This window comes from Humulus lupulus, chromosome 4, assembly GCF_963169125.1.
Source record: "Humulus lupulus chromosome 4, drHumLupu1.1, whole genome shotgun sequence".
Classification (NCBI taxonomy): domain Eukaryota; kingdom Viridiplantae; phylum Streptophyta; class Magnoliopsida; order Rosales; family Cannabaceae; genus Humulus; species Humulus lupulus.
Genome location: NC_084796.1, coordinates 4,539,644 through 4,566,769, shown reverse-complemented (window position 1 = coordinate 4,566,769; position 27,126 = coordinate 4,539,644). Strand labels below are relative to the sequence as shown.

The following is a 27,126-nucleotide window of genomic DNA, read 5'->3' as shown; positions in this document are numbered from 1 at the left end:
TATCTGTTTGACAAAACATATTCAAGCAAGCATTACTCAATGAAGTCATGTTGAATGACTTTGGTTTCGAAAATTAACCAGGGCAGAAAGATAAGAATTAATGCCAATCAGCCCTGTTGACTTTTCAAAACAAAAAGCATTATTCTGTTGACATTGGAAGGAAAAGTATGCATCCCTTTTTTGAATTTAGACCGAACTGAGCTGTTATCCATATTTTCTATATTAAATTTATATTTGAAAATAATGAACTGAGCTGTTATCCATATTTGCTATATATCACCAAGTTAATGTAGAAACAACTACAACATTAAGAGAGAGAGAGAGAGGATGAGTGGAGTAGGAAAGGTGGTGTGTGTTACTGGAGCTTCTGGTTACATAGGTTCATGGCTAGTGAAGGTCTTACTACAAAGTGGATATATTGTCAAAGCCACTGTCAGTAATCTAAGTAAGTTCTCATATGTTTTTTCTTTTGAAAAAAGGGTAAACAAAAATCACTGCCAAATTCTGGGGTTATGCTTAATATTATATATTTTTTGGCCACCAACAAAGATATTAATCTCATAATTCTTGAACTCCTATCTGATCTTTTTAGGTGATTCAAAGAAAACGGATCACTTGGTTGCTCTAGATGGAGCTGAAGAAAAACTTCATTTATTCAAAGCAAATTTAATGGAAGAAGGCTCTTTTGATACTGCTATCAATGGATGTGATGGGGTTTTTCACACAGCTTCTCCTGCAATTCTTTCAGCCATTGACCCTCAAGTAAACATATGTATATATAATATATCAACCTATATAAATGCTCGACAGATTTAGACAAATGATGATTTGGTCAATTTTTTCCGTATTGAATCCTGCAATGGTTCTTGGGTTTTGCAATGTATATTTTCAGGCAGAAATAATAGAGCCGGCAGTGAAGGGAACACTGAATGTTCTAAGGTCATGTGCAAAAGCTCAATCTTTAAAGAGAGTGGTTATAACATCTTCCTTTGCTTCAGTTTTATTAAATGGAAAAAAACTTGCCCCTGATGTGGTTGTTGACGAGACATGGTTTTCTGATCCTGTTCTTTGTGAGAATTTGAAGGTGCTACTCTTGTTTTCAAACTTATTATATGTTTGGTAACAACCAGATTTTCCTTGTCGTGCATCCAAGGCAGGAAGGTTCCTCCCTAGTCAATATTTCCACTAAGCAATGAAAAGGGTTTACAGCTTAAATAGTCTTTTACTAGAAATTTTAATGACTTTCTCTTACAGTTTCCCAGGAAACTAACACACCCCATTAACCGCATTACAACCACAAAACTTTTCAAAGAATAGTTCTGAACACTTAACTCACTTACAAGGACAAAAGTGCTATTAATCTTTCATTTACATATTGATTTTGCATCAAGTCTTGAAGCAGTTTTTTTTTTTTTTTTTTTAACTGCATTAACTGTCTGCTGGTCGAGTTATAACAGTGGCATTAGAATTATAAGCTTGGGGTTGTCTTATAGGCTTTTTTCTTTGCAGCTATATTATCCACTTTCGAAAATTCTAGCCGAGGAGGCTGCTTGGAAATTTGCAAAAGAAAATCAGATCGATTTGGTCACTATTCATCCAGCATTAGCACTTGGTCCTCTCCTGCCACCAGTTATTAATAACAGTGTGGAGCTGATTATGAATCTTGTTATTAATGGTACAGTTTAACACTCTCTTTCTCTCTCTCTTTCTCTCATTGTGATCATATTATGACATGTTTCATTATGTCATCATAATATATAATTTGATATATAGATGGTATTGGTGATGATTCTACTTGGTATATTTATATGCATAGGACCTCAAACGTTTCCAATTAGTGTTTGTGGATTTCTTGATGTTAGAGACGTTGCAAATGCACATGTTCAAGCATTTGAAGTTGCTTCAGCTAGTGGAAGATACAATCTAGTTGGATGTGTTGCACACATTTCTGATGTTTTAAAGATTTTAAAAGACCTCTACCCTGCTTTGAATATTCCTGAAAAGTAAGTTGGTACTTTCTGTTCTTCTGTTATAATTCAACATAGATCGATATAGAACCATCCAATTTATTACCATATATGCTGATCATAATAAAAATTTCTCGTAACTAAATGTCACTTTTAGTTACAATTAACTAAAGAAAGTTGTTACTAAAAATAACATTTAGTTACAAGTTATCAGTAATATATATATATAGTTTTAGTTACAAATGGCATTTATTTGTGGTTAGGAACTTTTAGTTGTGATATAATTTTGATAATATGTTTTTGTTTTTCATTGTTTGGTAGATGTGAAGTAGAGGCACAACCTCTAATGCCAAAGTATCAAGTATCAGATGTGAAAGCAAAGAGTCTGGGAATCAATTACATTCCATTGGAAGTGAGCTTGGGAGACACTATAGAAAGCCTCAAGGAAAAGGGCTTTCTTAATATCTAATAATATTTCATTGATATATATATATATATATATTTATATATCAGAATTACAAGGCTTATATAAATCAATAATGTATCACCTTTTTTCTAGAGTCTAAATGACATTACAGAATTGGCAAACACAATTAGAGAACAGGCTAGTAATCCAAAATAACTGAGATTATGCAACTAAACATAAATATATATATATATATATATATATATTTAATTATACTTAATAAAGCCTTATTTTTGTTGACATTGGAAAGAAAAAAGTACAATGCAAATCTGTATTTTGAATATATAATTAGATAAAACAACTACAATATTAATTAGTCCTCAAGGCTATGAATAAAAACACAGAACATAGATCTTGAGAGAGTGTGTGTGAGAGAGAGTGAGGATTATTGGAGTAGGAATGGCCCTAAGTATAGTCCCACATTTTGTATGGATATCATTTTTTTTTCTCTACAAAAGGCTCCAAAATTGTTTAAAAATACTATTTTATATATAATTTTTTTTTTCAAAATATATATCATATATTTTGAATAGGACTCTTCAAGATATCGGGTCCTAATTAAGAAAGGTGGTGAGATTGCATGGTTTGGTAAGAGTCCTGGTAATAAATCAAGACAAGAGCTATTTACTCTCTAAAATGAATACGATAATATATTAGGAATGAATCGAAGAGGGACATTATTGGGTCAGTAGTTAGGTATGGTAATTGTGTAATTTTTAGTCCAATTTTACATACACCTTCTCGCTAAAAAATTTCTTCTCTCCAAAAGCTCTCTTCTTTCTCTCTAAGTGGCTGAACAGCCCATGTGTTTTTCTATGATTTTCTTTCATCAATTTCCCCATAAATACTCATAATTCATCTTTTTCTTCTATACACCGTCTTCAGTGTACTTGTGTTTGAAGTTAGAGAAAAGTTAGACAATTAAAGGTAAAAATTTTAACTCTACTTTGTCAAAGTTGAGTATATACTGATTTGTAGTATTATGGGAAGTGTTTTTTTTTTACTTATGGACATTCAATAATGGAAGTTTTATTTGTCCTTGTGGCCAAAAAAAATTATTCTCGTTAATGATTCATACGCACAATTCTGAGTAGTTTAAAAATAAAATTAGAAGTTGATCACATTGGTGCATGATAACCATAACACAAGTTGTTCTCTTTAGCTTCCTTTGCTCTAAAAGCTGTTACATTAGTTGGTTAGTTGTAAATCTGTTATAACAGCTGAAGATTAGAAATTTGTTTTCTTTTAATCAATTCTTGTAATACCTTGTAAGTACTCAGCTATAAATAAAAGGCAGTCCTCATTTTTTTCTGGTTGTAATAAGAACAACCTTCTGAGGAATTTTACTCAAATTTTCTCTAAATAGTTCTTGTTTCTTTGGTTCCTTTATGGTATCAGAGCCACTGACTAAGTTCATCCATGGCATAATTTATTAATAATCACAAATCAAACTACTTATAATAGAATAACATTTAAGAAAGAAATAAATAAATAAAAAGAAAAGACAAAGAGAAGAATCTAATCAAATAATTGAATAGAGTAGTTGTACAAACTTCACATGCATAAAGATATATACACATTGAAAGAGGAAAAAGAAAACAATTCTATATATGTTGTTTGCTAAACAATAAGATTGTAACTTGTATATATACATATGATACAACGTGGTGTGTGAGCATGTTGTAGAAATATTCTTTTAGATTTAGAAACTAAATTATTTTGCTACCACAAACTCTATTTTCTTGTAGTGGCAGCATGTTGTATATTTTGCTATATATAGCAGCAAGATTATTACTTTACTCAATTTTTGGCTTGTTGAGCTGTAAATTTCCATAAAATAGATCCAAATAAAATTTCAGAAAGATCACATAAAACCATATATAACCAAGTATAAATATATATATATAGAAGTCTTGAATAACAAAATACAATGAAGTCGAAAATGTTGATGGAAAAAGAAGATTCTATTTTTGTACATATACAGAATCAGAGGCAAGGCAGAGTGAGTCTATTACAATATATATATATATATAAAAGTGATTTAGGGATCACTTACGAGTTAAATATTGTGCACTTCTTTTCATCATAAATAATAATGATGTGATATACAAATATTGTACTGTTTTATAGATTGTGGTCCAATTAAATTATTAGCATATAATAATGCAAAATAAATATAAACAACATATATACAAATATATACAAATGTCAAAACAACTCTATATATAGTCAATATGTACACATGATGGTAATATAATATTATTCATTGTTTCTCTTTATAAAATTTCTTAGTAATTGCTTCTCTTTCATTTTAATCCCTTAATTTCTTCAAGATTTATTTTAGTGTCTATTTCACAATGCATATATATGTTTGCAGTGTTTTATTATTATTATTATTATTATTATTATTATTATTATTATTATTATTTTGGTGAATAAGAACATTTGTATTGCTTGCAAAACTCAAATACATCAATTAATTCTTACAAAACCAAATACCCCTAAACCCCTAAACTAAATTCTCCCCTGTAAGGCACTACATATATACTCAAACCAACCTCTATCTACATTCTTTGCCTTCCTTGGCATAACATGAAAAATTCGAAATTTAACCTCATTTTGTACTCTCTGTACAGTATGATTAATACACCAGACTTTGTGATTCCAAAGAGCATCAATCCTTACTAACCAAATGTGGTAAACAAGGGCTGCCAGAACAACAATAATGATTTGCTTCCTCACCTTGCTTATTTGTTTTGCTTTATCTATCCAAAGAAGTAATCTGCCAATATTCTCTGCCCGAGTTCTCCAACTCAGCCAAGTTTTCAATCGAGCAAGGCAACTTCGGCTATAGGGGCAAGCGAAAAATAAGTGTTGCTCATCCTCATCTTGATCTCCACATAGTAGGCAAGAGTGATCAATAGATGGATCATATTTACTAATTTGAACTCGGGTGTGAAGTTTCTCCTTCATTGCCAACCAAAAAATGAATCTATGCTTGGGCATATTGAGTCTTCCCCTAACATAATTGCTCCATTACACTCAATCAGTAATCGGATAAAGAAAGGCATGTCGTTGTTGGATGCTATATCCTTCAGTGATGAAAGTGCTCAAATCAATCTTCGTTTTTATGATGTCCTTGACTGCTGCTACCTTTTTCCAATACCAGCTGCAATTAGGAGGGGCTGTATAATTCCACCAATTCCCATAAGACAAGTAGACACTATGTATCCACCTAACCCAAGGATTATCCTTTTTAGCAGTAATCGCCCAAACATATATTCCCCATAGCTGCTGTGTTCCAATCAATCACATTCCGAAATCCTAAACCTCCAGCCGATTTAGGAAGACAAACATTCTCCCACGGTACTTGACCCGGACCCGAGCCTTTAGCCATCCCTTTCAAAGGAAAGCTCGACAAATTGATTCCACCTTCCTCAACAAAATTTTAGGCAAAATCATGATTTGAGCCCAATAAGAATGAATTGAGATCAAAACTGAGTTCATAAGTGTTACTCGCCCCATATAAGAAATATTCCTCGAACTCCACATACGAATCCTCTTAACCATGTTATCAATGATGTTTCCACAATCAACAGAACTGATTCTTTTTTAGCAAATCGGAATACCCAGGTATCTGAATGGTAAATTAATTCTCGTGAATCCTGAAACAGCCAACACTCTTCTCACTTCCTCTTCTACCATGCCACTACAATAGATTGCTGATTTTGTTACATTAGGGAGAAGGAAAGATGTTTTAGAGAACAATTTGAACCCCCTCAACATTAATAAGATTGAAACAATCTCCATGACAGAAAAGAAGAAGATCATCTGCAAAGCACAAATGATTCAATCTCAATTGAGCACACCTATCATGACACTTATATCCTGCCATATTTCCAACCTTTGATAGTATCCGAAAATATATTCCTTGCCTAGCACGAACAACAACGGTGACATCGGATAACCTTGTCTCAAACCCCTCTTGGAAGCAAAAAAACCATGCATTGTTCCATTAATCATCAAAGAGAAATTCGGCGTTCTGATGCATGTCATGATGTGGTGAGTAAATTTCTGGGGGAACTTAAAAGCAATTAACATTTCTTCAATAAAATCCCACTCCACCGTGTCATACGCTTTCCTCAAATCAATCTTTATCATACAGCTCGGTTTACTACTTTTCCTTCCATAATGACGCACCAAATCTTGACAAACCATGATGTTATGAGCTATATATCTTCCATGAACAAAACCCCCTAGTTCTCAGCTATTAGATTAGGCAGAATCTTCCTCAATCTTGAACAAATTAACTTCGTGGCTGCTTTATATAACACATTACAACAAGTTATAGGTCTGAAATCACTCACATTATTTGGGCATTTAGATTTTGGAATAAGTGTAATCGTCGTAGCATTTAATTCTTTTAAGAGATTTCCAATTCTTAAAAAGGAAAGAATTGCTTCACAAACTTCTGAGTCAACTAAGTCCCAGTTATCCTGAAAAAAAAGAAGCTGTCATATCCATCCGGACCTGGCGCCTTCATCACTGGAATTGCATAGAAAATCCTTTTAACCTCTTGCTAAGTAAACTCAGCTTGAAGGATTTGAATATGATGAGCTGAAAGCAACGGTCCCATCTCCACTATAGTTGTAATAACTGTCAGCCTATTAGTCATAGTAGTACCCAAAAGTTCTTGATAATAATCCAAAAAAGCAGCCTTGACATCTTCTGAATTATCTACCCAAAGCCATCTCCCATTCTTAATTGAATTTATTCTGTTATGAACCCGTCTTGCCTTCAAAGATGCATGAAAAAATGCAGTGTTTTCATCCCCAAAGTGAGCCCACTTTGTCTTAGATTTTTGAGCTAAAAACATACTACAAGCTTTGTTTAATTGAATATAATTTCCTCGAGCCTCCTTTTCCTTATCAATGAGAAAACCATTCAGAGGATCCTATTGCAAAGCATCCTGACAAGCAAGCATGATCTATTTTTCTTGTAACTCAGCTATGTATTAACCCGGAAATTTTTTTTATTTGTTTATTGTGTTTTATGTAAACATTATTCTGTGAATTAATTTTTTTTTAAGAGTATGAATAATAATTAAAATAATATTTAGTGAATATTATTTTAATTAAAGAAATGTGAGTTGATTGCTTGAGACCATAGTGTGGGGATTTAGATGTGAAATAAATCTAAGATGGACATCTTACTCAAAGAGTTTAAGTATATGATTTTACGTGTTTGGATTCCACGTAAAATCTTATAATTATTTTAGACTATGATTATAGGGACTAAACGCGATCGGAAATACTCACAAAGACATAATTCACGAAAGCTAAGGACAAGAGGTAAGGAAGTATACACCAAGAGTAACTTAGCCTGTTGTGATCTTAGTGAATTGTTTGCATGTTTGTATACTGCCGGTTAAATTCTAGATGCTATATATATGTGTGTGATTATATGGCTGGATGCGCATGATAGTACCCATCTATCGGGTTTGAATGTGCTTAGTGCAGTAACGTTATCATGAATGCATGTGCAATGTTTATGACTGTCAAGGGAAACCTTGTGAGGGTGGATCCCATGCAGCCGTGTAGTGGGGTTCTCCGTCCAGTCAGTAAAGTCATCGAGTTTTAGCGGAGTTTACCCCTTTGGCACGGGAGGTGAGTATTCTCTGGGCCGCGGAGGCCACCCGGGGATCATGACCCCACAGATAGCTCGATGGCTCAGTACAAGGCCTTGTGAGGGTGGATTCCCCATGCATCCGTACAGTGGGGTTATCCGCCAAGTCAGTAGAGTCATCGTGTTTTAGCGGAGTGTACCCCTTTGGTACGGGAGGTGAGTATTCTCTGGGCCGTGGAGGCCACACTGGGATTAAAACCCCACAGATAACACGATGGCTCAGTTATATGTTTTCAGTATGTTACGCAACACTTTGACTTATGTGAATATGCTAGACATGTTGCTCAGTTTGTAGTTTCTAGATATGCATTTCTGTTATGCAAAGTTTGTTTTGGATAGTAGAGTCATGAGTTGTAGCTAGCTTCCTTACTGAGCGTTATAGCTCATCAGTTACTCTGTGTGTGTAGGTAAGGGCAAAGTTTAAGGAGCAGTGCAATAAGCTGGAGGGGATTTTGTCTGAAGTATGCATACTGTGAAACAACCGACCTGCAGGGTTGTCAGGGTTCTCTTAAGTTTTCTACTAAGTCTAGTAATAATTTTATCAATTTCATGTTTACTAATTCTACTTAAAGAAGGCCCTATGGCCACAGACTATTTCTTAAGTTACGTTTAAACTACATTTTGTTTTTAAAACTATGGGATCCCATCCAAATACTATTTTATTTCAAAGTACTCCAATGTAAAGTTTTCTAAAGTTTACTCTAAAGTTTATTTAGTTTTTAACGTCCGATTTTTACCAAAGTTGACCGTAAGGGTCCAGTTGACCCCGGATAGTCATAGTCGTGTTCGGTGGGTCTAGTTAAGAAAAGTCGGGTACAAGCTACTTGGATATCATTGAAGCGTTCCCTGTTAATATCCAAGAGCACTCTCTTTAATATCTTCAGCTTCTTGACCACTTTATACATAGTTGTACCTGAGATAGTGTAATGTCCCAAATTTCCTAATAAGGTTTAGGACCTTGATTAGGAGGTCGGGAGGGTGATAATTGATTTATTGTGTTATTAAATGATAATATGCATGTGAACCTATTTCTGAGTAATTGGATGATTTTCATATTTTGGCCAATTCGGGCATATTTGGCATATATGTGATATGTGTGTGGTGCTTTATTATTGTTTGGTTATGCCAGGGTTACTCAGCACGAGACGATCCTAGGAGGAAAGCTAGTGGGAAAGTCACAACGAGATTTATTCTTGACTCGGAGTGAGTTAAAGGGTATTTAGAGCATTACCGGGTTATTGGGTAATGAGAATCAATATTTGGTGATAAATTGGGAGTTAGTAAGATCAGGGAGAAATTATGGAGGTTTTGACTATTTTGTCCCCAGGGGTGTTTTCGGGACCCCGAGCGTTAGAATTTGCTTGAGACTACTTAAGCTTGAAGTAACCTTTAAAGGAATAAAAAGAATGTTATGTACGTTCTCCCTCCCTCTAAGTTCTATTTTCGTCTCCCAATCGCATTTTTGAAGGAAACTTGAGTTCTATGACTCGGATTCAAGCGAGGATCGAGGCATAGTGATCCTAGGGAAGATTAGTGTAACGCCTTGGTTACCCTAGGACAGTTACGGTAAACGTTGAACCGTGAATTTAACTCGCTACCCGAGTTCTTTGGTTAAAAACGTGCTTCTAGGTGTTATTAATAGGGTAAGGTGGAAAACCAATCAAAAGGAAATGATATATTTTATTTCAAAACATAAAACTGTTCATGGGCCCATAAAAACGTTTACAAGTTATTTACAACTCAAAATGGTCATTACTGTTTAAATTTACAACCCGCCGACCTAAGCGGAAAAAATAGGGTAAACCCCCTAGTTCCTCTGAGAACTCCTTGGCCGTGGTGGTCAAGCGGCTGCATATGTACACAACACCACCTAAGCTCTCCACTCAAGGCTGGGTGAGCTTTTCTTTCCTTTTACCTGCACCACATAGCACCCATGAGCCAAAGCCTAGCAAGAAAACACAATAATGCATGAATATAATATCAACAATGATCATAATAATCATTCAGGGCTTTCAGTCCAAAATAGAGGAGTGACAATTAGAAAAGTCACTAAAGTGGGTTCCGTTCCCATTAGCCATGTGACGATAGGGTCACCTGGGCTTTACAAATAAGTGATCCTTTCACTAGCTTATCAAGAAAGGTGCTAAATGAACTAGTCACCAATATAACCTACCGCATGACCATAGAGTCATAACCATGTGATTCTGCTCCCTAGCCACGTGACAAGCAGTCACCTAGGTCTTTGGCCCTGACTCTGAGTAACTAGTCCTAGACTAGTCAAGCACTTATAATTTTCATCGACCTTAGGGTCGGTCCAGCTTTAATGCTCCTAGAGTCATTCAATGCTGATATCGATTAGATCTAATCTTTTATCAGCCCTGCGTTCAAGACGCTTATGCCGTTTCCGACTCTCAGGTCAGTAATACGCGACCAATGTCGACCTTGACTAGTCAGTGCCATACACAAGTAAGCATGAGTTGTTAAGCATTTAATATGAAATCAATGTCCACATTTAATAACCAACATGCCTCAACAAAAATCATGCATGTCATATACATAGGGTGCAATTTTCTTACCTCTAATTCGAACGAGAATGAATAAAAGAACGACCCTTGAGAATGATCAACCTTTAAGTCCTTTAGCGGTCACCTATTCATAACCAAATATGGGACACCATCAATAAAATGAATAAAAAAAGTTCTCAAACGAAGATCTAGCCTCCGAAACATCGAATCCCACTAATCCGGGAAGTAGGAGCAATCCCGAGGCCTAAAACTGAGTTCCCATGATCAGAACACCCAATTGACCTCAAAATCCTTCCTAAGCTGCGGCCCTAGAATCTTGAGCCACGACCCCCAGCCACACCAGGAGCAAGGGCCGCAGCGCCCAGCATAGACAAAACTTCTCCTCCTACTTCTTCGAGCTTGGGTCGCGACGCCCAAGAATAGGGCCGTGGCCCCCACCCGAGAACCAACCATAACCTCGATTTTCTCCATTTTAAACCTTCCAAAAACATACCTAAACATCTCCAAATAGAAAAATCAAAGTTCCCAAACATCTTATTGATACAAAATCATCAAATCCCTAAGCTCAAATGAATCAAAAACTCATCGATTCACAAAATCCAATTCAGAGCTTATAAACTCTAAAATCTCAAAACTTAAAACTTAGATTACCTTTGATTGGGTTGTTTTCCGTTAAATCCTTCGGTCAAGAAGCTTCTAATCTTTCCTAGGATCGCTACGCCTCGATCCTCGCTTGATTCCGACTCCTAGAACTCAAGATTTCTTCGAGATTGCCACGAACGGTAAAATGAACTAACGAGAAGAGAGAGAGAAAGGTTTTAACATACGGTTTCTTTCTGACGAACTACTTCAGGCTTAAGTAACCTCAAATAAAACCTAATGCTCAAGGTCCCGAAAACACCCCCGGGGACATAATAGTCAAAACCTCCAGAATTTCCTCCTGATCTCAATAACTCCCAATTTATCATCAAATAAACATTCCCATTACACAATATCCCAATAAATGACCCCGTTATGACAAAACTGCTAATTTGCAATATAAGACAGTCTCATGCCGAATAGTTCGAATATATCCCTATAATAATGGGATCTCATCCATAACTCACAATATGCACCAAAATACACAAATATGCCCTCAACGGGACAAATTACCAAAGGGAAATTTTAATATGTAGGCTTGATAAAAGTTATAATTACAAATAAATACTAGGCATATTAAAATTTTCAAAATAATGCTAATTTTTTGTACATTACCCAAAATGCCCTTTTCACTTCTTCCTCATTCTCATTTCTCTCTTCTCTCTTCTCTCTTCACTCTTCTCTCTTCCCTCTCTCTCTCTCTCTCTTATTTCACTCTCTCTCACCTCACAACACCACCACCACACTAAATATTATATTTCGAACAGATTTGGACATGATTTTTGGGTTTTTTTTGCGATTTTTTTCAGATCTGAAACTCTGAAATCTGTAAAAAATCGACACTGCTTGATGGTGGTTCGATGGTGCTCGATGCCAGCTCGATGAGACCTTCAAAATCATGATTTTTCATGAAAAAATGACTTAGCTCGATGGTGGTTCGATAGTGGCTCGATGGTGCTCGATGAGACCTTCAAAATCATGATTTTTCATGAAAAAATGACTTAGCTCGATGGTGGTTCGATGATAGCTCGATAGTGGTTCGATAGTGCTCGATGGTGCTCGATGCAATTCTTGTAAGAGACATAATTTTTCACTCGGGTGTCCGTTTGGGGTGATTTTTTTTTTTGATTTTGGGTATTTTTTCAAGATCTACATGTTTGACATGTTAATATGCACATTTTGGAAGTGTAGCACTTGTAAAAAATAGAAAAGTGCAAACATACCTCATGTTTAAGACATCTTTTGGTATATTTTTAAGTTTTAAACTTCCCAAATGTGCATATTAACATGTCAAACGTGTAGATATTGAAAAAATACCCAAAATCAAAAAAAAAAAAATCACCCCAAACGGACACCCGAGTGAAAAATTATGTCTCCTACAAAAATTGCATTGAGCACCATCGAGTCATTATCGAGCTACCATCGAACCACCATCGAGCTAAGTCATTTTTTCATGAAAATCTTGATCTTGAAGGCCCCAGCGAATGGTGGCTCGATGGTGCTCGATGCCAGCTCGATGAGACCTTAAAAATCATGATTTTTCATGAAAAAATGACTTAGCTCGATGATGGTTCGATGGTAGCTCGATAGTGGCTCGATAGTGCTCGATGCAATTCTTGTAAGAGACATAATTTTTCACTCGGGTATCCGTTTGGGGTGATTTTTTTTTTGATTTTGGGTATTTTTTCAAGATCTACACGTTTGACATGTTAATATGCACATTTAGGAAGTTTAAAACATAAAAATATACCAAAAGATGTCTTAACCATGAGGTATGTTTGCACTTTTGTATTTTTTACAAGTGTTACACTTCACAAATGTGCATATTAACATGTCAAATGTGTAGATCTTGAAAAAATACCCAAAATCAAAAAAAAAATCACCCCAAACGGACACCCGAGTGAAAAATTATGTCTCTTACAAGAATTGCATCGAGCACCATCGAGCACTATCGAACCACTATCGAGCTACCATCGAACCACCATCGAGCTAAGTCATTTTTTCATGAAAAATCATGATTTTGAAGGTCTCATCGAGCTGGCATCGAGCACCATCGAGCCACCATTCGCTGGGGCCTTCAAGATCAAGATTTTCATGAAAAAATGACTTAGCTCGATGGTGGTTCGATGGTAACTCGATAATGACTCGATGGTGCTCAATGCAATTTTTGTAAGAGACATAATTTTTCACTCGGGTGTCCGTTTGGGGTGATTTTTTTTTTTATTTTGGGTATTTTTTCAATATCTACACGTTTGACATGTTAATATGCACATTTGGGAAGTTTAAAACTTAAAAATATACCAAAAGATGTCTTAAACATGAGGTATGTTTGCACTTTTCTATTTTTTACAAGTGCTACACTTCCAAAATGTGCATATTAACATTTCAAACATGTAGATCTTGAAAAAATACCCAAAATCAAAAAAAAAATCACCCCAAACGGACACCCGAGTGAAAAATTATGTCTCTTACAAGAATTGCATCGAGCACCATCGAGCACTATCGAACCACTATCGAGCTATCATCGAACCACCATCGAGCTAAGTCATTTTTTCATGAAAAATCATGATTTTGAAGGTCTCATCGAGCACCATCGAGCCACTATCGAACTACTATCGAACCACCATCGAGCAAAGTCATTTTTTCATGAAAAATCATGATTTTGAAGGTCTCATCGAGCTGGCATCGAGCACCATCGAACCACCATCGAGCAATGTCGATTTTTTGCAGATTTCAGAGTTTCAGATCTGAAAAAAATCGCAAAAAAAACCCAAAAATCATGTCCAAATCTGTTCGAAATATAATATTTAGTGTGGTGGTGGTGTTGTGAGGTGAGAGAGAGTGAAATAAGAGAGAAAAAGAGGGAAGAGAGAAGAGAGAAATGAGAATGAGGAAGAAGTGAAAAGGGCATTTTGGGTAATGTGCAAAAAATTAGCATTATTCTGAAAATTTTAATATGCCTAGTATTTATTTGTAATTATAACTTTTATCAAGCATACATATTAAAATTTCCCTTACCAAAACACCCTAACAATCAAATGTGGACCCACATGCATGCATTTAACATCATATTATAATATAATTCACATAAACATGCATATAATCATTTAATGGCATAATAAAGCAATTATGACCCTCCCAACCTACTAATCCAGCCATTAAATCGCATTAGGGATTTCTGGGCATTACAATTAGAAGCTTATTAGCCGGAGGATTTAGTTGGGAACAACTCAATCGAAGGTAATTCAAGTTTTAAGTTTTAGGTTTTTTAAAGTTTTTAAGCTTGAATTGGACTTTGTGTTTTGATGAGTTTTTGTTAGATTTGAGGCTTGGGTTTTGTTGGTTTTGGATGATGGGGATGTTTGGGAACTTTGATTTTTGAGTTTGGAGATGCTTGGATAAGTTTTTGGGAGGTTTTAAAAGGTTGAAGACGGGGAAAAATGGTTGGTCTGAGGTTAGGCCGCGGCCCTGTTCTTGGGCATCGTGGCCCAAGCTCAATGAAGTAGGTGGAAGGCTTTGTGAGCTCTGGGGGCCGCGGCACTAGGTATAGGGCGCCGCGCCGCTTGCCCTTGATGCCTCTATTTGGCTGGGGACCGCGGCTCAGTGAGTTGGGGCCACGACGCTTGAGGGTATTTATGGGCGAAATGATGTTTTAAGCTTGGGAACTCAAACCTTAGGCCTCGGGATCATTCCTACTACCCGATTTAGTGGGATTGGATGTTTCAGAGGCTAGGTCTTGGTTCCGGGATTTGGTTTTAGAACTTGAACTTATTGGATCACCGTTTATGGTTGTGACTAGGTTATCACTAGAGGCTTGGAATAAGGATCGTGCTTGTGGCTCGTTTATTGGTAACCTGTGCTTGGACCAAAGGTAAGAAAACTGCACCCTATGTATATGACATGCATGGTTATTCTTAATGCATGTTGGATGTCTAAATGTGGCATGCATGGTTATTGTTGAGGCATGTCAAGTGATTAAATGTGATGCATGTGTTGCACGAGAAACATGTGATTAGGGCATGCTATGAATATTGAATATGAGATTGTTTAGAGCTTGAGCCTCTGTGTTTATGCATGGTCCTAATTATGCTAGCAATTGTTAAGTAAGCATGATGAATGCCCTATATTTAGATATTTCTCATATGATATATGTTTCGTAGCATTGCTTACTTGTGTATGGCACTGACTAGTCAGGGTCGGCACTGGTCGCGTATTACTAACCTGAGAGTCAGAAATGGCATAAGCATCATGAATGCAGGGCAGATAAAAGATTAGATCTAATCGATATCAACGTTGAATGACTCTGGGAGCATTAATGCTTGACCTACCCTAAGGTCGATGAAAATTATAAGCGCTTGACTAGTCTAGGACTAGTTCCTCAAAGCCAGGGCCAAAGGTCTAGGTGACTGTTTGTCACTTGGCTAGGGAGCGGAATCCCATGGTTGTGACTCTATGGTCATGCGATAGGTTATCTTGGTGACTAGTTCATCAAACACCTTTCATGTTTAAGCTAGTGAAATGATCACTTATCTACAAACCCCCGGTGACCCTATCGTCATATGGCTAATGGGAACGGAACCCACCTTAGTGACTATTACAACTGTCACTCTTCTATTTGGGGCTAAAAACCCCAGATGATTATTATGATCATTGGTTGATGTTGTATATTCATCACTACGTGAACTCATTTGCTTGCTTGAATAGAGCTATATTTGCTAGGCATATTCCTTATGATTTGATGACATGTTATTACTGTTCATGAGCATATTAAGTTTTCTTGTTGGGCTTCGGCTCATGGGTGCTATGTGGTGCAGGTAAAGGAAAAAGAAAGTTGGACCATCCTTGAGTTGGAGAGATTAGGTGACGATGTGTACATATGCAGCTGCTCGACCACCACGGCCGAGGTTTGAAGGAGAGGAACTAGGGTTAAACCCTGTTTTGCCGCTTAGATCGGCTGGTTGTAAATATTTTCTTGTAATAAACCTTTAAATTAAGTTTTTGGGATCCCAATGTATATAGTAAATTTTCAAATGAAACGTTATATCTTAACCAAAAATTTCAAATCCCTAAACCGCTAATCATACTTAGTTACACGTTTATGGCCAAATGACTCGATTAGCGAGTTTAGCATTGTTTATAATGTGCACCGTAACGGTCCCTGGAGTTTAGGGCGTTACAGATAGCCTCTTCCCAACTAGCTTTTACAAGCGCATCAAAATTCTTTTCATCCCTCCACATTCTGTAGTACCGAAAAGGCTTATGCCCTTTGCATGAATCTTGGTAAAATGAGACAAGGATCGGGCTATGATCAAAAGAACCTTCTGGGAGAAAAACCACCTTAGAATTCGGAAATGCATCTGCCCATTTTGGGTTCACCACAGCTCTATCAATTTTGGAACAAACTCTGTCTTCTGCCTGCTGCTTGTTGTTCCAAGTATAAAAACACCCTGAGTACTTAAGGTCTTCCATCTGGCAATGCAGCAAACAATCTCTAAATCTTTCGGATGGTTTCTGATATAGCATCCAACAACGGCATGCCTTTCTTTATCCGATTACTGATCGAGTGCAATGGAACAATTATGTTAGGGGAAGACTCAATATGCCCAAGCATAGATTCATTTTTTGGTTGGCAATGAAGGAGAAACTTCACACCAGAGTTCAAATTAGTAAATATGATCCTCTATTGATCACTCTTGCCTATAGTGTGGAGATCAAGATGAGGATGAGCAACACTTATTTTTCGCTTGCCCCTATAGTCGAAGTTGCCTTGCTCGATTGAAAACTTGGCTGAGTTGGAGAACTCGGGCAAAGAATATTGGCAGATTACTTCTTTGGATAGATAAAGCAAAACAAATAAGCAAGGTGAGGAAGCAAATCATTATTGCTGTTCTGGCAGCCCTTGTTTACCACATTTGGTTAGTAAGGAATGATGCTCTTTGGAATCACAAAGTCTGGTGTATTAATCATACTGTACAGAGAGTACAAAATGAGGTTAAATTTTGAATTTTTCATGTTATGCCAAGGAAGGCAAAGAATGTAGATAGAGATTGGTTTGAGAATATATGTAGTGCCTTACAAGGGAGAATTTAGTTCAGGGGTTTAGGGGTATTTGGTTTTGTAAGAATTAGTTGATGTATTTGAGTTTTGCAAGCAATACAAATGTTCTTATTCACCAAAATAAAATAATAATAATAATAATAATAATAATAATAATAATAATAATAATAATAAAAATAATAATAATAATAATAAAACACTGCAAACATATATATGCATCGTTAAATAGACACTAAAATAAATCTTGAAGAAATTAAGGGATTAAAACGAAAGAGAAGCAATTACTAAGAAATTTTATAAAGAAAAACAATGAATAATATTATATTACCATCATGTGTACATATTGACTATATATAGAGTTGTTTTGACATTTGTATATATTTGTATATATGTTGTTTATATTTATTTTGCATTATTATATGCTAATAATTTAATTGGACCACAAGCTATAAAACAGTACAATATTTGTATATCACATCATTATTATTTATGATGAAAAGAAGTGCACAATATTTAACTCGTACGTACGGAAGTGGTCCCTAAATCACTTTTATATATATATTTTGTAATAGACTCACTCTGCCTTGCCTCTGATTCTGTATATGTACAAAAATAGAATCTTCTTTTTCCATCAACATTTTCGACTTCATTGTATTTTATTATTCAAGACTTCTATATATATATTTATACTTTGTTATATATGGTTTTATGTGATCTTTCTGAAATTTTATGTGGATCTATTTTATGGAAATTTACAGCTCAGTAAACCAAAAATTGAGTAAAGTAATAATTTTGCTGCTATATATAGCAAACTATACAACATGCTGCCATTACAAGAAAATAAATTTTGTGGTAGCAAAATAATTTAGTTTCTAAATCTAAAAGAATATTTCTACAACATGCTCACACACCACGTTGTATCACGTGTATATATACAAGGTACAACCTTACTCTTTAGCAAACAACATATATAGAATTGTTTTCTTTTTCCTCTTTCAATGTGTATATATCTTTATGCATGTGAAGTTTGTACAACTACTCTATTCAATTATTTGATTAGATTCTTTTTTTTTGTCTTTTCTTTTTATTTATTTCTTTCTTAAATGTGTTATTCTATTATAAGTAGTTTGATTTGCGATTATTAATAAGCTATGCCATGGATGACCTTAGTCAGTGGCTCTGATACCATAAAAGAACCAAAGAAACAAGAACTATTTAGAGAAAATTTGAGTAAAATTCCTCAGAAGGTTGTTTCTTATCACAACCAGAAAAAAATGAGGACTGCCTTTTATTTATAGCCGAGTACTTACAAGGTATTACAAGAATTGATTAAGAGAAAACAAATTTCTAATCTTCAGCTGTTATAACAGCTTTACAACTAACCAACTAATGTAACAGCTTTTAGAGCAAAGGAAGCTAAAGAGAACAACTTGTGTTATGGTTATCATGCACCAATGTGATCAACTTCAAATTTTATTTTTAAACTACTCAGAATTGTGCGTATGAATCCATTAACGAGAATAATTTTTTTTTGCCATAAGGACAAATAAAACTTCCATTATTGAATGTCCATAAGTAAAAAAAAACACTTCCCATAATACCACAAATCAGTATATACTAAAATTTCTACCTTTAATTGTCTAGCTTTTCTCTAACTTCAAACACAAGTACACTAAAGAGTGTATAGAAGAAAAAGATGAATTATGAGTATTTATGGGGAAATTGATGAAAGAAAATCATAGAAAAACACATGGGCTGTTCAGTTATCATAGAACAACTTGTGTTATGGTTATCAAGAATTTCCGTTATCTACACACTTATTATATAGAAATATATATATATATATATTAGGGAGATCTCATCATGTAGATAATGATCGTGTAAATGTTATTATGTAATTAAATCGTTTTCTTCTTTTTATCACTACTACAAAATATCTTTTACGGGTCTCCTTTTTAGGACACGTACATAAATGTAAGTCCTAAAAAATGTCTATGTACTTTTTAGGACTCTCATTGAAAGTCCTTAAAAAATACATTTTAGGACTCGCGATGAGTGTCCTTAAATGTCCAAAGAGCCCTAAAAAGGCTTAATAGAAAATTTGAGTCCAAAGAGTCCTAGCTCTTCGCCGTTGATGGAAGCGGCCATGGACCCACAATTTTTGGGGGAGTTTGGGGTGGTGGAAGAATACGACGACGTTTTTTACGCACCAGATAACAGCTTCTTTAATAATAGCATGGAATGGATGAATATGTATATGTGATGTGATTAGTTGTAGTTTGTAGTAGTAGTAGTATAATTAATTATACGATTAATTAGCATTTTAATCAACCTACGTACTTATTATATATATATATATAATAAGGGAGATCTCATCATGTAGACAATGATCGTGTAAATGTTATTATGTAATTAAATCGTTTTCTTCTTTTTATTAATTACGTAGCTATATATATTCATTTTCTTTTTACCCTTATACACTACCATGAAGAATATGTCATATCCTTACTATATACTAAGTGGTAATATGCCTTTAAGTTCTGAAAAAATTTCTTCTAAACTTTTGATAGAATTCCAATCAGATCCTTTTATATTTTTCTTTCTTTCATTGTTTCCCACATAATAAAGTACTCAACTAGTTATCCTTATTATATATGGAGTAGTTTTTAATAGTTACGTAACTATTTTGAAGTTAAAGTGACCTATTATATATAGCAAGTTGCAACAATTAGTTATCCTTAAAAAACTTTATATTTTAAGAATTACATTATCTCTTTATTAATATAATAATATTATTATTATTTTGATTCAAAATCTTAATTTTTTTTCCTCATATTTACCAAGTGTATTACTTAACTTCCCAATTTAATAATTGGAGCATGAGTCCCCAAATTTTATTTATTTGTTATACACTTTAGTCCCTTCCCTATTACTCATATCTGTTAAAATCAACATTAAACTCAAGGATAAAATTATAATTTAACCAACCAGAGATCCAAAACCTTGGGCAGCTATTCGCCTTAATTCATGAAGCAGTTGAAATTTTGTAATTGGTCAATGGAGACTATATATCATTCATAATATTTTTTGCATACGTTTACAAAATACCAATGTAGACAAACAACTTACTATTAGTGTAAATAATAAAGAAAAAGACAATAATAGAGAGTTAAGGTGACAAAGACAGTTAGAAAACAAGAATCTTTATCTAAATATTTAATCATGTTTTATGAGGCCACAAATTTTGATGGTTAATTGAAGTATACATAATAATTATTGAATGCCAAGAGATATTTAAATTTTTTAAAAATTAGTATTTATTGGTGATAATTATAAAAATAGGTCTTAATAAATGTTTTTTTGGGTTGAAGTTTCCTTCTCCCTTTTATTTGAGTCTCTAAAATATTAACAAAATTCATGATATTTTTTCTTCTTCTTGTGGTAGTAAAAGGAGAACTTAAACTACAAAGTATTAGGCTGCCGAACAAAATATATAAACTGTTGTGTTTATTTGGTAAAGGAGAGAATCACATGTAGGAAATAGGAAGAGGGTCCTAGGCCTCCACTTTCTCATAGTCTGGCCTGTTTAAGCCTTCTCGGAAGTACAGTGCTTACTGATGTCTTACTAGATGCCACACTTTCCATGTAAGAAGAAATCGACACAAATCTAGAAAGAATCCCAGTATGATAAGAACTAGCCAGATAGCCATGAAAAACCTTCAGCTGGTCGCATGGTTCTGCCAAAAAAGAAACAGAAAGATTTATACTTAAGACTTCAGAGCCACATTATTAATGGAAAATTGGATGGAGTAGTAGATAAATATTTGGCTGACAACATACTTACTACAAACAGTGAAAGATGAAGCAGAGAAAAATTACCTAAGCAAATAAGTGACAGGTGCAAAGAAATTTTTTTACCTTTAATTGTCTAGCTTTTCTCTAACTTCAAACACAAGTACACTAAAGACTATGTGTATAGAAGAAAAAGATGAATTATGAGTATTTATGGGGAAATTGATGAAAGAAAATCATAGAAAAACACATGGGCTGTTCAGTTATCATAGAACAACTTATGTTATGGTTATCAAGAATTTCCGTTATCTACACACTTATTATATAGAAAAATAATATATATATATTAGGGAGATCTCATCATGTAGATAATGATCTTGTAAATGTTATTATGTAATTAAATCATTTTCTTCTTTTTATCACTACTACAAAATATCTTTTACGGGTCTCCTTTTTAGGACACGCACATAAATGTAAGTCCTAAATAATTTCTATGTACTTTTTAGGACTCTCATTGAAAGTCCTTAAAAAACACATTTTAGGACTCGCGATGAGTGTCCTTAAAAGTCCAAAGAGTCCTAAAAAGGCTTAATAGAAAATTTGAGTGTATAATATGAGTGGTGACTTTTAAAGGCTCACTTTGGGTGTCCTAAAAGAGTATTAAGGGCACCCAAAGAGTGCCCTTAAATATATTAAGTAAAAATAGGGGATAAAAACAATTGGAGATTCGAATTGGGGCTAGGGCATTTCAAAGTGGACAAGAAGTGTTCATTCAAAAAAAGAAATTGAGAGCAAGGTTGCTAGTCATTGATTAATTTAGTCAATTGAGTAATATATGCTCTTTTTTATTGTACCAATAACTAGAAATTAATTCTATTTGATATTGAATCATGTTGTTGTTTATAATACATTTTGAGAAAATAAAAATTTCTTTAAAAAAATGGCATTTTTTCAATATTTTCTTTTTAAATTTCTTTTAATACATTTTGGACACTCAAAGGGAAATATTAAATCAAAATGAAAAATGTAGCTGCATTTGATAGAATTCTAATCAGATCCTTTTATATTTTTCTTTCTTTCATTGTTTCCCACATAATAAAGTACTCAACTAGTTATCCTTATTATAAGATAAAAGGTAATAAATTGCAGAGTAAAAAAGGTAATAGAGGACTGAACTTTCTCCTTCAATTAATTGTATTCAAATGGCTCAATTTACAAAAATGAAAAGCAAAAGAATAAATAGCCAAAACGGTTATAAAATACATGCTGTGATTGGAGAGAAAATACAGCTCATCAATTATGGTACATTCATTCCTTATTTTGTGTACGAGAGGGAATCTCCAAGGACAAATGCACAGCTGTAGCAATGGTCACAATAGTACAGCTTCAATCGTGCGTTTCCTCATTTGATAATGGAGGGTTTTCTAATTCCTCTGTTTCAACACGCCCCCTCAAACTGTGCTGGGGTGATGAGACAACGGCTAGCTTGCCTTTTAAGTATTGGAAGCTTGTGATCGATAGAGACTTTGTGAGTATGTCTGCAGTTTGTTCACTGGAGGGGACATATCTGACCTCAACTTCTTTGCTTGAAACTTTGTCTCTGATAAAGTGGACATCTATTTCGATGTGCTTAGTTCTAGAGTGAAATACCGGATTTGAGGCCAATTGTCGAGCTCCTGAATTGTCACACCAAATGATGGCTGGAGTGTTGCTATTAATTCCAATTTCTTTGAGTAAAGATTGAAGCCATACTATCTCGGTGCACGCTTGAGCAAGAGCTCTATATTCAGCTTCAGTGCTTGAACGAGCCACCGATTTTTGTTTCCGAGAGCTCCAGTTTATCAGATTGCCACCGAGATAAACGCAATACCCAGTTGTTGATTTTCGGTCATCCAACGAGCTAGCCCAGTCTGAGTCGCAGAAGCTTTCAATTGAGAGATTTTTTGCTGGTGTAAATTTAATTCCTTCTCCAACTGTCCCTGCCAGATACCGAAGAATCTTCTTGCATGCTTGCCAATGATTTTGAGTAGGTGCTTGTAGGAATTAACTCAATTTGTTGACTGTGAATGCAATGTCGGGTCTGCTAAGCGTGAGGTATTGGAGCGCCCCAATTGTGCTTCGATAAAGTGTGACATGCTCAAAAGGTTGACTATCATGTAGGTGAAGATAATTGTTCTGGTTTATGGGAGTGGGGCAAGGTTTGGCATGTATCATGTTGGTTCGAGTGAGAAGATCAATTGTGTATTTGGTTTGGGACAAATGAATGCCATCAGCCCCCCTAGTTGTCTCAAAACCAAGAAAGTAATGAACTGGGCCTAAGGATTTAAGGGCAAAAGAAACACTGAGTTGAGAGATAATGGAGGTAACTTGTTGTGATTTAGTGCCAGTAAGTAGGATATCGTCAACATAAACGAGGACAAACATGAGAGCATCACCTTGATGAAATAGAACAGGGAGGTGTCGGAGACTGAATTATGGAAACCAAGTTGAAGAAGGGTGTTGCGCAAGCGGTCAAACCAGGCGCGAGGAGCCTGTTTGAGCCCTTAGAGTGCCCGATTGAGTTTGCAGACATGGTTTGGATAGGTAGAGTCAATGTAACCTTTAGGTTGAGACATGTAAATCTCTTCATCAATAGTGTCATTGAGAAAGGCATTATTGATGTCAATTTGCTGAATGTCCCAGTTATATGTGACAGTCAAAGTGAGAACAAGTCGAATGGTAGGTGGCTTGACAACGGGACTAAACGTTTCAAAGAAATCAACACCTGGCTGTTGTTGGAATCCTTTGGCGACAAGGCGTGCTTTGTGGCGTTGAACGGAGCCATCGGAGTTGTATTTGATGCGTAAGATCCACTTGTTGTCAACAACATTCATTGTATGATGGAAGGGAACCAACTGCCAAGTTTTATTTTTGATTAAGGCAAAGAATTCCTCATCCATGGCATGTTTCCAGGCGGGTATGGCAAGGGCTTCAGCGATGGTGGCGGGGATGGAAGTGAGAAGGGCATGGGCAGTGTTAGCGGATAGAGAGGCAAGAAAAGTTTTTGGTTTGAAGATGCCAGCTTTGGAGCGAGTGATCATGGGATGAGTGGGTAGGGGAGGTAGGGAAGATGTTGGTGGAGATGACGATGATGTAGATGCTGAAATTGGAGAGTTGTTATCGAAAGGGAGATAAATGCCCAGAGGTATGGAAGGATAGGATGGGACTGACCTTGGAGTTTCATGCTGAATGTTGGAGGATTGAGGTGATGGAGGTGTGTCACGGGGAGGTGAAGATGCATCTGGGATTGCTGAACTCATGGATTCTTCAGCTGGTGCCGAATTTACACAATCATTTTCTTGTTGAAAAGTATAGAGAGAAGGTAACCATTGACTGTATTGGATAGTTGGGGAAGAGGAAGATTGAACTGTGAAGTCAAGAACGTGAAAACCAGTGGAGAAAGGAAATTCATGTTCATTGAAAGTGACACTTTGAGCTATATAAATACGACTAGTTGGATGTAAGCATTTATAACCTTTGTGGTGTAGACTATATCCTAAAAAGACACATTTTGTGGACCTAAAGTCGAATTTGTGTTTGTTGTAAGCTCTAAGATGGGGAAAGCATGCACAGCCAAAGACTTTGAGAAAGTGTAATTTTGGTTTAACTTGAAAGAGAACTTCGATTGGTGATTTGTGATCTAAAGTGGGAGTTGATAGATGATTTATAAGAAATGTGGCTGTACTAAAGGATTCCCACCAGTAGTGCAAGGGCAGTGAGGCTTGAGAGAGTAGTGTGAGGCCCATTTCGACAATGTGACGGTGTTTTCTTTATGATTTTCCATTTTGAGGGTGAGTGTGTGGACAAGGATGTTGAAAATGGACACCTATGGATTTGAGAAATGGTGCAAGACTTCTGTATTCACCTCCCCAATCAGATTGGAGAGTTTTAATTTTTGTATCAAACTTTCTTTCAACAAACTTTTGAAAGTTAATAAAAATGTCTTTGACTTCAGATTTCAGTTTGAGTGGGAAAATCCAAGTAAAATTACTAAAATCATCAATGAAATGGACATAATATCTATATCCATCTTTGGAGAGAATGGGGGCAGCACCCCAAACATCAGAGTGAATCAACTCTAGAGGTTTGCTTGAGCTGTTTTGGGAAATGGCATAATGTTTATGTTTGATTTTCCTATATGACAGGCATCACAAAAGGGAATTTCAGAATTAAAAGCAACTTTTTCATTAGCCAACATGAATTTCATTACATTTAGATTAGGATGAACAAGACGCTGATGCCATACACTAACATCAGATTTTGATTCAACAAGTAAAGACTCTCCACCATGGACAGTGGTGGTTTTGACAGACTCGATGGAACTTGAAGTGTTTGAGAAACTGGTGGACTTGAGCAGAACATGTGGAGAAGATGATTGTGTAAACTGCAGTTGATATAATCCATGGTTTAGCATTCCCCGAAGCAGCTCCATCCCTGTGGTTCGATCCTTCACAAGACAACAATCAGCATAAAACTTGTTGACTGCGTTTTTAGCCAACGACGTAAGAACGTCAATAACGACAAGCCTTCAAGAGAATATAAACGACACAGACAGTATAATAAAGAAAATAAAGAACACACAAGAGATTTTTATAGTGGTTCAGCCTCGGTTGTCGGTAATAGCCTAATCCACTTAGAGTTGTGATTTATATATCTGTACTCAAGATCAGATGGACTGAGCCAACTGAGTTTCTTCAGTACTGATGGCAAAAATACAAGAATTCTCTCAAATATCAGCACTTTCTCTCTCTAGAATACACAGACCCAATTTTCTCTCTCTAGAAAGAAGAAGCAGCAGAAGCCCCTCTCTAATCCCATAAGCCCTCTATTTATAGGCCTGGGATACTCAACTGATATCCCCTTTAGATAGGGATATTTTATTATTCATCTTATATTTATATTACAAGAAATATTTAAAATACAACTAATTCCTCAATTTGAGTGAGGAATGAGAGATTCCCGGGTGCCTAGACCAATTCTTGCTAGAGTCGCTCTGGGGACTTTGACGTAGTCTCACATGCATGTTGATTACTCCTTCAAGCTTTCCTTGGACCAAGGTGATACAAGCTTGGCTCTCCTCGGACCAAGGTGGTCCGAGGCAACACCCTTGCTTCTCACCTCGGATAAGTCCGAGCATACCTTCTCCAATCAAGGTCCGATCGGACCTTGTGGCCTTCTCCTCGGACCAAGGTGGTCCGAGGCATCCTCCTCTTGCCTTCTCCTTGGACCAAGGTGGTCCAAGGCATCCTCCTTGACATCTCTCCTTGGACAAGCCCGAGGCACTCCCCTTTAGCATCTCCCAACTATGTCCGATCGGACATTGTGTAGGCTCTCCTTGGCAAAATCTAAGTCTCCATTCTTGGCTTGCATGGGACTCCTCCTCCTTATCTACTTACCTTGGACACGTTCGAGCCAACACTTAGGAAACCTTGGGAGGCTTACCTCAAACACACCCTTGGGGTCTCCTAGGACCACATCCTCCATGGGGTCTCCTAGGACTACTTTCTCCTTGGGGTCTCCTAGGACCACCCCCTTAGTTCTCCTAGAATGCATTCTCCTTAGCCTTCTAGGATGCATTCTCCTAATTTTTGGGTATAACAAAACTCAACAACAACATGATTATCTTTTGTAAGTTGAGAAATAGAGAGCAAATTTTTGGTTATTTGAGGGACACATAAAATATTTCTGAGATGCAAATAATTTGGTGAATGTGGTAGAGTGAGTTTACTGTTACCAGTTTGAGTGATTGAGAGAGATTGGCCATTTCCAATAACAAGATGGGTTATACCTTTTTGGTCCGATTTTTGCTGCAAGTTGGATGCATCTGCTGTGATGTGATTTGTGGCTCCGCTATCTATATACCAGGCATTTTCATCAGGGTTGATAGTTGAGGTGAGGAAGGCTTGTTGATGGTTACCTGAGGCATTTTGATTGTTGAAAGGATAGCCAGATTGAT

At 35.9% G+C, this 27,126-nt stretch overlaps 1 protein-coding gene across 1 annotated transcript; it reads left to right on the top strand.

Annotated features, from left to right (window-relative positions):
* Positions 1-297: 297 nt before the first annotated feature.
* Positions 298-3,785, top strand: LOC133829734 (cinnamoyl-CoA reductase CAD2-like). The gene is made up of 6 exons (XM_062259508.1): positions 298-445; positions 593-762; positions 893-1,084; positions 1,510-1,675; positions 1,817-2,003; positions 2,289-3,785. Exons 1-6 carry the CDS (start codon positions 328-330, stop codon positions 2,434-2,436), a joined length of 981 nt encoding a protein of 326 aa, XP_062115492.1. The 5' UTR covers positions 298-327; the 3' UTR covers positions 2,437-3,785.
* Positions 3,786-27,126: the final 23,341 nt, after the last annotated feature.